This window comes from Eucyclogobius newberryi, unplaced genomic scaffold (assembly GCF_026437365.1).
Source record: "Eucyclogobius newberryi isolate DKJ021-1_F unplaced genomic scaffold, fEucNew1.0.hap1 SCAF_21, whole genome shotgun sequence".
NCBI classification, from domain to species: domain Eukaryota; kingdom Metazoa; phylum Chordata; class Actinopteri; order Gobiiformes; family Gobiidae; genus Eucyclogobius; species Eucyclogobius newberryi.
Window position 1 is genome coordinate 19482949 of NW_027315846.1, and position 11597 is coordinate 19494545.

Genomic DNA, 11597 nt, shown 5'->3' on the forward strand with positions numbered 1-11597 from the left:
CAGCTCTGCCTGGCGACAGGCCCCCCAGCCCTTAGGCCTATGGCCCTGCAGTCCCACTCTCTTCAAGCCCCTGAACAGCTCAGTTAGCTTTGCTAATATCCATTGTTATGAATGAGGACCTCTGCCCCTCTCTCTTTATTGGCTAGCCCACGGCAGCCAGATGGATAGGCTGCTAGATCTCCTATGCTACCAGGACGGCCCAGACGCTATAGGCTCACCATTGGTGGAACAAAGTAGAGGGAATGATGCTCTGCTTGGTAGAGAGAAGCAGAGGACAGGGACAGAGCCAGAGCCGAGAAATCTTGTGCTGAACACAACAGGAGCTTTTTGTGTGGCTGGAATAGTGGAGTGTGGCTGCTGTCTGTGCCAAGCCCCCTACTGCTCCACCCCCGGCACCCGCCTCTGTGATGAATAGTGCTGAGAGTGAAGCCCATGAGTGTTGGAGCACCCCAAAAAGCTCACATGAGACTGAGATCAGGAAATCTCTTGGCATTACCTATTTGTAATAGTATAATAACATATTTATTTGTATGAGTTTATATTTATTATCTAAAGCCATATACACTGTCATAACAACAGGTCTATAAGTCAAGGTGTACTTTATTTATCCCTGTGGGGAAATTAAACCTCTGCATTTAACCCATCCTTAAACGCCACTTGCATTATGCATGTTTAGGTTTATATTATCAATTCATATTGTTTAAACCATATTTTAAATATGATCTGGCTTTTGTAACGAACTTACACTTTCACCACACTCCCTATGGGAGTACTCTTGACACCCCAAGAGCATTTCCAAATTGAAGTTATCGATTTGAGGACACACAACTTCAACCTCATGCCACTGCATTTAGCTGTAGACATGAGCTCTGTAGCAGTGCATGTGGCAGCTGGCTCTCTACAACTTTATAAGTTAAGATATAGGAAATAACAACAAAAAACAGAAATAAGAAGAAATTAATTACCATTATTAATCAAATGCAGCAAGATGCTGTGTGTGGACATGTCAGGCTCCTGCAGAAACAACGGGAGATGGGCTATCCCCCATCCCCCTCAGATCCAGGCCATCTGCCTCAGCTGCTGCCTGCCTTTAACTGCCACTCTAATCGACAATGAACCCAGAGCTCTGTGATAATTGCGCGGCTTGGTGACGAGGGCAGGTACTGCCTCCCTTTCAGAAATCATCAGGCCCCATCTGTTCTTCGCAGGGCAGTGTGTGGCTGTATGAGGCCCTGTACCCGAATATTATGCAGCCCTTTTACCCCCCTCAACACACACTCCCTCACTTACTGTGCAAATATTGACCATCTATTTGTCTTCTACAATCTTACTGTGCTGTGTCCTCTGGGACAGCCACGCCCTCCTTGGCCAGTCATTGTTGGCTCAAATTTGAAGGCTGGTTGAAACTCCTATTTCCAGTGCTCCATGCAGTGTGGGACAGGAGCATTCAGTCCATGCCCCCATCATTTTGCCACTTTTCAGATCATACTGCCAATGATGTGCTATTTAGCAGGTGCTGCAGTCATTGATTCGACTGCCGTATTTGCATTGAACAATTTGATTGTAAATCATTTATTCCTAGGCCTACTCCAACTTTTCTGTGAGACGTGGCTAAAGTAGGAGTAAACAGGAAACAGCTTATTCTGTTCCCACTTCTCTGCAAGTCTATGCCTTTCCATGCAGTGCAGTTTGTCTGGTATTAGATATGTTTTACACTGGAAATATATTGTTTTTTAAAAGACCCATATGTAAGACACTGATTTCCAGATGCTTATGTTGTGATTTGATATTTTGTTCTCAAGATAATTATCCAATCAGAACTCCCATTTGGGTTGCCATTTCCAACAAGTAAATTCATCCAATCCAAAACTTACCAAAGCCCAGGACCTGCTGCCAATCATGAAAAACGTGTATGTCTCTATCTCAGAATCAGAATCAGAAAAGGTTTATTGCCGTTGTCACTGAACACAGTTCACAAACATAGGTTCTTGTCTTGGCGTTAAGGTGCAACGTAAGATTGTAGTACCTTTTTTGAACAAGTAAGAAAGCAGGCTACGTATGGTTCTTTTAATCTTGAAGTGTGTGCCATTAATCGATAAACAGGAAACGACTGTTGCTAATGTGTGCTAGCTGTTTTTTGCTAAGTATGTTGACACAATATTTAAATTACCATCACTGAAATGAAGTGGTTTGAAACAAGGTCAAATCAGCGTTTGGTAAAAAAATTATATTTTCTTTTTCACATCTTGTTTGTGTCCGATTCTGCGTTCTATCTTGTCCGATTAATGCAGTGTGTAGATCTTTGGCCCGGAGAGGACCCAGAGGCGTATGCGCTGGAATCCCCTGGGAGAGTCTACGAGCGTGGGCTGCCTTGGACCCTCAAATGTCACGGGTAACTCTGGACAGGGAAACATTTTCAGACTGTACCGCTTTGCTCCCATGGAAAAACGACACATTGTCCCCTACATTGTACCACACACTGTCCAATAAACTACCTCATACAGTGTCCAATAAACTACATCACACACTGTCCAATAAACTACTTCACACACTGTCCAATAAACTACTTCACACACTGTCCAATAAACTACCTCATACAGTGTCCAATAAACTACATCACACACTGTCCAATAAACTACTTCACACACTGTCCAATAAACTACTTCACACACTGTCCAATAAACTACATCACACACTGTCCAATAAACTACTTCACACACTGTCCAATAAACTACCTCATACAGTGTCCAATAAACTACATCACACACTGTCCAATAAACTACTTCACACACTGTCCAATAAACTGTACCAAACAACATCCAATAAACTACACTACACACTGTCTAATAAACTACACCACACACTGTCCACTAAATTATACCACACACTGTCCAATAAACTACCTCATACAGTGTCAAAAAAACTACATCACACACAGTCTACTGAACTACGTACACCACACTGTCTATTAAACTACACCACACACTGTCTATTAAACTACACCACACACTGTCTATTAAACTACACAGAACGCTGTCCACACTGTCTACGCCGCACACTGTGTATTAAACTACACCGATCACTGTCTATTAAACTACACCGCTGCGCCGCACACTGTCTATTAAACTACACCATACACTGTCTATTAAACTACACCGCTGCACCGCACACTGTCTATTAAACTATGCAATCATACTGTCTATTAAACTACACCGATCACTGTCTATTAAACTACACCGCTGCACCGCACACTGTCTACTAAACTACACCATCATACTGGTGGAGTGTTACGCCATTCAAAAGAGTCTTATTCACCTGTTAAAATAGAAGCCGATATGAACGTTGAAGCTGATTTGCATAGAGCGTTTGCACACACAGCAGAGGCAGCGCTGCTCTGACCCGTGTAACTCCTGGCATGATATATGTCAGGAGAAGGTTACTGAGGGCACACAGCTCTCATGCTGGTTGTGGAGCAGCCAACTATTTACTATCAAGTCACAATGTCAAAGTATGGCAACTTTGAACGAAACATGCTAAACAACTATCACGAAGTTATCTGATACAGAATTGCATGAAAGTATCAGTGTCTTTTTATGATAGTTTCATGTTTAAACGTGATACGAAAATCATAAAATGACTAGATATGTGACAAGAGGAAGTATGAACTGCAGGTCGGTCAGTTGCAAAATCTTAAGTGTGATTGCATACCACAGATGAATCTGACTGAAGTTTCTCCTCTTTTTTCACATGGCTGAGGTGACCCACAGTCCCACACACACCACCCACTTCAGCTCTGCGTCACCATTCTCCTTCTCTGCTCAATGTTCCATGACAACAAGGTGAGCGGACAGCCCAGCTGCTTCCTGGGTTGGAAGTCTTTGCAATAAGGGCCATCTGTCAGCATGGCCTCTGATGTGTTTGGGGCCGACTATGAGGCGGGGGCTCGCAGCTGCTGCATAGGCCACCCTCCCGGGGCCTGCCTGCCTCTCCAGCCTCAGCCGCTGCACAATGGGAGCTCCTTCTTCACTTTGTGTCATGCAGAATGGGCTGATTTGATTAAGTCTCAGACTCTTTTTGTGTTAGCTCGCAGTGTCAAATTTCAATGGTATCCATAATGCATGACCAGGGTTTTGTTACCATGGTGACATAAATTCAAGGTTACCAGCTCAGTGGCATAATTGGGTAGGCATAGAGCGCTGAAGAGGTGCTGTTAAATTCCCCCTTAAAGTGGAGCATCAATCATGCTTTGGCAGACAGTAAAGCCTCATCTGAACATACCAAGGCTTTCTTCAAATCTCTACAGACACAAACCATCCACGTGTTACTGGCATCACTGCTGATATTACAGAAGATTGACAAGATTAGCTGAAGTGTGTTGGGACAGTCATCTCTCTCTGATAAAAAAAAAATTCACTTTTTAGATGACGAGAAGTGTGGATTTTCAGTGATGCTCACGTCTCGTTTTAAACTAAAACATGTTTTCATTCACAGTGGATAACCATATAACACAGAGGACACTCATCCAAGTAGCTTCTTCAGTTCATCTGTCATCATGTAACACTGACGTCTGTGAAGTGGATTCATCAAAGCTCAGCTGCACATTGGTTCAGGCCTATTCAAGGATAAATACTGCAAATATCACTCATACAGGGTGTTTTTTTTAATAAACTGAGTTGTTGAGTCTAATGGTCACGTCCCAGGATTTGTGTCCTAGAAAACCTTCTGCCCATCTGCTAGAACCCTATTATCACTCCTCTGGTCAATAATTGTCATTCACATCGTTTAAAACCATTAGGTTCCCCTTCTCTGGAAATCAATAACGGATATCCCTTCCCTCCTTTTATAACAGGAATTACATTTATTTGAATGAGACAAAAAATTAAATAACTCATCAACAAACTACTAAAATATCACATGTGCACAAGCTTCCACTTTCAGCCTAGTTTTAAGCCTACATAAAGTAAATACACTTAACCAGTCAAACTGTTCACACCAAGTTCACCTTATTCCAGAAGTTGGCCTGAGCATCGCCATCCGACATAATCCTCCTGCTGTAGTAGTTAACATAGGGCTGCCGACCTCAAGAGAACACACGTTTTACAGAGACTGAAAATATGTTTCAGGCCGCCCAGGGAATGTCACATGAACATTGAACATTTTACACAAATCAATCTACTTTATTTCCCTCATGAGCTTTTTTTTTCCTTTTTTCGTAGGTTTTGCTTTGCAGGGCTAAAGCAAAAATGAAGGTATGCACCAGAGGGAGTATGTGTACCACCACTGCTTCACAGAGTGAGACTGAGAACAGTGCTAAACGTTGACACAGAACATCTTTCCTGACTCAAAGATGAGGGTGAATTACAAAACTTATGTAATGTGTACATACAACTTTAGACACACATTTGACTTCCTCATTTAACTGATAGACAGTGGTTACAAGTCTGTCACTCAGAATTTGCTGATAAGACTTGTAATATTGTTCCTGAATGTTGCCCTGGGAGTGGCTGCTGTGATCTGATTGTGTTCAGTCTTGTTTGACCGTTCGGAGTGAGGCTGGTGAGGGACCAATGGTTGTTTTTAATCTGTTGTTAACATTCAATTATCAGAACATTGCACTCAGACAGAGCTGGAACATTGCACCATGCCAGAATGTTTACAGTTACAGTTCAGATGCCCTGTTAAGTCTGACCAAAGGTTTCTGGACATCATCAGAGGTCAGAGAGCAGACAGTGGGAGATGCACTAGAGAGACGCGCTAATGAGTGAGCTTTCCTGATAAACAACCAGACTAGAGGTACTCTGGTTACTCCGGAGGTCTGCCACTGGGATGACTGTGAGCTGGGACACAGAACTGCTTGTGTCTATGACGCAGCTGTAAACACTCACATGCTTTGACAACCCAGTTGACCTTTGACCTGCTACCAATGAGCTGGATGACCAGTGGTGGGTAAAGTGGATTCTCTCGCTCTGAGGGTGCAGGGGGCTTAGGGACAATGTGTGCTGGATGTGCAGGGGGTCGCTGGGGTCACTGTGGCTGATACCCTCCTATTCAGGCAAAGAAATGCTATTGGGGGCTTTGGTGCATGCTCTGTGAAAGGGCTTACAGGGCATTTATGACCAGAGGCTGAGGTTAGTCTTAAAAACAGAGGAGGGTATAGGTTGCCTTCTCTCCAAAGCTCAAGCTGCTCAACAAAATCCAGTCAAGCTATTCAAGAGGTGCACCTCCAGTCCCTGTCTGACCAGCCCTGTTTCCATGTTGGATCATGTTGGATCAGGTACAGTGAGCAGTACTGTTAATGCACTGTTATAGCTCATATGGCAACCCTAGATTTAAGATAAATCTGGAGAGAATAAAAGATTTAAGGAGTCTTGAAGCAAAAAGTGAACTTCACATGGATGCAAATCGCATACATCAAACAGATGCAGATCTTGTGCCCTCATCGCCCCCTGTGTGCTGCACATTTGACATGTGCACTGACACATGCACACACTGCCAGCACCTGAGCAGCATGGCACCTGTCAGCAGCAGGAGGTCGAGCAAAGGAGTCAGCTTAAACCCACTGAGCTGTCTGTGTGCCCTACGACAGGTACAGGGCATTCTGAGCTGTGCAGTGGAAGAGGAGGGCAGAGGTCAGATTGCACACCCACATGTATGTATGAGGAGGGGCACTGTGTGACACTATGTACACATGCCTCATGGAAAGGTGAATAAAAGGGGAAATAAAAGGAAGTTCGGGCTTTGTCATTTTCTGTTTTAGTGAGTTGGTTGGTTGAACTGGTGGGAAACGCCAGAATATATCCTGCAGAACATCCCAATAAAAACATCATAGGTGTTTTCTGAAAATTACACAGAGCACATGTAGGTAAATCACAACCTGAAGGGAAATTGCACAGAGCGCAAAATCTTAACCCTTAAGTGACTGCTGTATTCCACACTCACTACCATCATGCCACTGCAGCAACAACACACCATTATAGATGAAGGATGAGTCATTATAATCAATACATTTAGATTATTTTGCTTATGTAAGTGCTATAGAATATAGAAAAATAGCACACGTTACTATGGTGCAGATTTGTGTCCAACTGATGCTCTTGGTGACAGAAAACTTGTAGGATCAGAACAGGCTCAACGGGTGGCTCTCTGTGGCTTGATCTGGCCATAGAAAGACATCCATGTCACTCGCTGTTCAAAACATGCTCCAGCTGTTGGAGTACATGTTGATCCCATATGGAGTACATGTTGATCCCATGTGTTATCTGTTTGGCCAAAAGAGTGTCCTGAAATAGAGAAATAAAGGCACATGAGGACACACTCACCAGAAATGGGCCTTTCAGTCACTCAAGTCTGCAAACCTCTGTAGTCTTATACTCTTGTGGGGAAATTCATATTTTATTCATTAATTTAAAGACAATAAGACTAGAAAGATCAGGCCAAGGCTTTCTCCTTAAAAGCACTGTTTTTTTCTAATATAGAAACCTGTTCTTATTGGACAATGCGTCAGCCCCTTCATGCTCAAAGCAAGCTACACATGGGTAACTCATCATGGTGAAGACTGTGTGGACTTTTAGAAGCAGAAGAAGTTTTTCACCCTTCTATATTAAAAGCAGACTTAACAACAGAATGACATGTGTTGTGTTGCTGCAAACTGTTCCAAGATATATTGAGTTGAACCGTGTTCATTTCTCCTGCTGCAGGCTAAACCTTCAGTCCAGCTTTTAAATCAGGGCTGAACAGTTGAAAACCATGACCCGCCCACCAAATCCAATGCAGCTAAGGATAAGAGTGCCCTCTAAAGGATGAAAAGAACAAGGCGCCTCAAACCCTCTGGTTCCTGCAGCCGCTGTCGGGGGGAGGGGCAGGAGCGCGTGCAGGGCGTCTGGCCACACAGACAGTTGTGCTGCTTGTATGTTTCAAACCTATGCATGGCCTTCATCTGGCTTTGCACGTCCCGCTCAGTGGCTTGTACAATCATCGTGACCTTTAATTTAATTGAAGTTGTAAACTATTATGTTTTTTAAATTGTATTTACCACGTTAAATGTAAATGACTCACATGAGCATCTGGAATTGACAAAGAGGAGCTCCCGTCTCTGTGCTCACATGTGTTTTATGTTATATTATTATTTATATTTATTTGATAGGGACAGGTATATTAGACATGTAACACACGACAATATTTATAGTTAAGGCCAATGTGTTACAGAAAAGGGCTATTAGTTAATCACAGGGTTTTATGTGTACAAATTAAAATGACTACTGTTAAATTCCATGTACCACTGACCTATATTTCTCAAATTTGGGACAGTCAAGATCATAGGCCAGACATTGGGAGACATTTTGATGTGTTTGTCTGTGTTCCATGCTTAATGTTTAGGCCTAATTTGAGAGGAACCCGAAATGCTCACAATAGGACCCTAATGTAGGTCTAGAGCCCTTACGAGAGAGAAAGGCTCAGGTTTACTCCTTTGTGGTTCGAGAAACACGTTATAGGCTAAGTACAAACTGTGTTTAATATTCCTGTCTCGTCTCAGACATTATGTACCACAGCCCCCTATTCTCCAGAGGTGGCTGCCAGGAGGAGGGGGGCACACGCACGCGGGGGTTTAGGGGAGTCTCGGCTCTAGTCCTCGGGGCGGAGGGGAAGAGTCGTGGTTGGTGCGCCCCGGCGTGACGCAGAGGACGCACACACACGTACAAAAGCCGAGCGCTAGTTAAGAAGCCACTTTGGAACTCCGAAAAGGGAAGCGGAGACACACGGAGAGAGAGAGAGACAAGAGACGAGTCCCGTGCACCGGCGGCAGACAGAATGGTGCAGCACATGGACCACGGGGAGACGGACGGGAGCATGTCCCGAGACGCCACCGACTCCGAGGAGAGCGAGTTCATGGCGTGCAGCCCCGTGGCGATCAACCCGAACTGGTGCAAGACGGCCAACGGGCACATCAAGAGACCCATGAACGCCTTCATGGTCTGGTCCAAGATCGAGCGCAGAAAGATCATGGAGCAGTCCCCGGACATGCACAACGCGGAGATCTCCAAGCGGCTGGGCAAGCGCTGGAAGATGCTGAAGGACACGGAGAAGATCCCGTTCATTCGTGAGGCGGAGCGGCTGCGGCTGAAGCACATGGCAGACTACCCCGACTATAAATACAGACCCAAGAAGAAGCCGAAGCAGGAGAACTCCAAGACGGTGGCCGCGCTCTCGCCGGAGAAGTGCGGCAAACTGACCAAAGTCAACGTCAAGAAGTGCGCCAAACTCAAACCGACCAAGGGCCCGGGCAAGCACGCGCACGGATACGACGACTGCGTGTTCCCGACCTACAAAGTTCAGGTGAAGCGCGAGCTGGTGTCGGACGAGGAGGACGACGACTCCGAGGACGAGTATTATGCGCGCGAGGAGGAGCAGCGGCGCGCCAAGCCGTACCAAGTCGCCAAAGTGCCCGCGAGCCCGACTCTGAGCTCGTCCGTGGAGTCCGAGGGCGCGAGCATGTACGAGGAGGTGAGGAGCAGCGGGAGCAGACTGTTTTATAACATCAAGAACATCACCAAGCAGCAGCACGCGCCCTCCAGGTCTGCGTCCACCTCCTCATCCTCCTCCTCATCCTCTTCTTCTTCTGCAGGAGACAGGGATGAGCTGCTCTTTGACTTGTGCTTGGGCTCAGGCTCAGAGCTGGGCAACTCCAACTCAGGGAACGTGTCCCTGTCTCTGGTGGATAAGGATTTGGACTCCTACAGCGAGGGCAGCATGGGCTCGCATTTTGAATTCCCAGATTATTGCACCCCGGAACTGAGTGAGATGATCGCGGGGGACTGGCTAGAGACGAACTTTTCTGACCTGGTGTTCACATACTGAAGTCTGTGTGAACGCACCGAGCAGTGGACTGTGGTCAGAGTGAGCCACCATTCACTGGCACTGTTGTATTTATTAATATTAGCCATTGTTTATTATTGAATTGGAGCTAAATCAGTTCTAATTCAGGCACCTCATGAATCTGATTTAGGTTTGGATTTGTTGTCAGAGTCCCCTTAAGTGGCTGCTGACTTCCACTACCCCGAACAAGTTTACTTCAATGCAATATCTTTATATTCTCAACTGTAACGGACTGTTTTATATTTTAATCTGCTGCATTGGTCATAGACCTGCTCATTGGAGTACCTCAGAGAGTACCTCCTTGAGGAGTGATGCTCTGTTAGGCAGAGGGGCAGCTGCACTGGGGAATACAGAGTCTGCCCTGACAAAGCACTGGCTCCTGGAAGAGTGTCTTTTACACCAGCACTGACAAGAACAGGACAGCCACACACTTCAGGGTCACCTCATTTACATGATTTGTTTACTTCCTTTTTAATACAATTTTAGTAGCCTAATGAACATTTGGATAAAAACAGACCTCATTTTTTAAAAGAAAACTATATTTTAACATATTTTTGTATATGGCACCATAGGAATGTTCTTATGTGCTTTCAGAAAGTTCAGACACTTCGTCCCTTTACCATTTCTTTGTTGCATGAAAAGGGTTTTTTCCACATCAAATGCCTTGATTCAAAGCAGGTTTGTACAGTAGTCCAGCATGTTAGAACAGTGTCCTGGGGATCCAGCTCATGCTAGTTTGAAGATGGTACTTGTATGTCATAGTAATGTTAGGAGTTTTATGTACATCATACTCATAACATGTTGATGGTATCATTCAAACTATATTTTCTGTTGAATGGCACATGCTTTTTTCATTTATTTATGTGCAATATGAGCTCAATACAGACCATCATACTGCAGCAAATCAGCTGGAACTGATGAAATATTTACTGAATGTTACAGCAAACTGTCAGATTTGGTCCAGAGGGTCCTGTGTGGTCTGGAAGGTCCAGGTGGTCCTGGTTTTGTCTAGAAGGGAAATAAAAGGGAACATTCCATATTCAATTCATGAAATGAAAAACTGCAAAATGCCTTGTTTTTTAAAATTAAATTAATTAAATAATACATATGTGTTTCTGTTTGTTGCATTTTGAGTGCAAGGTTTGATATAGTGACTTTTCTCTTTTAGCAACGTGGCTTTGAGTTATTTGGATATTATTATTTATTGCATTTATTTACGATTGCACTGTCAACTCAATCAATGTCAAATCACATTTTGAATGTGCAGATAAAAAAAGGGAACTTCCCCTTTAACAAATTGAACTGGCCGCGTGTGCTGTGATTGGTGGGACAGGCGGTCTCCATGGAGACTGGAAACAGGAGCTGCACAGTGTGTGGCACAAGCTCCATTGAGAAAGCAGCAGCACAGTTTCTCCTCCACAGCACAGGGTTAGCAGTCATAGTTCACATGCACAGACAACTCATGAGGGGTCATGAGGCATGAACTGGGGTTTACAAGATGACTTGGAAGATGTTGATTTTATACGTATGACTCTGTATCTAATGCATTTTTAATTAAATACAGTATATTTAGTGAAATTAAGTCAAATAACTTATTAAGCCACTCAAATAAACACAGGGTCCTGCCTGAAAGGTTTGGAAGCTAAACGTGAGCGGGGGGTAGAGACATTCAGGGACATCTAGCAATTTAGCATTAACACTAGGGAAGTGAAAGGAGTAGCAGT

The 11597-nt window shown here is 44.3% G+C and overlaps 1 protein-coding gene across 1 annotated transcript; it reads left to right on the top strand.

Moving 5' to 3' along the window:
• Positions 1–8775: 8775 nt before the first annotated feature.
• On the top strand, positions 8776–11000 carry sox11a (SRY-box transcription factor 11a). The gene has a single exon (XM_072457930.1). It carries the CDS (start codon positions 8809–8811, stop codon positions 9853–9855), a length of 1047 nt encoding a protein of 348 aa, XP_072314031.1. The 5' UTR covers positions 8776–8808; the 3' UTR covers positions 9856–11000.
• Positions 11001–11597: the final 597 nt, after the last annotated feature.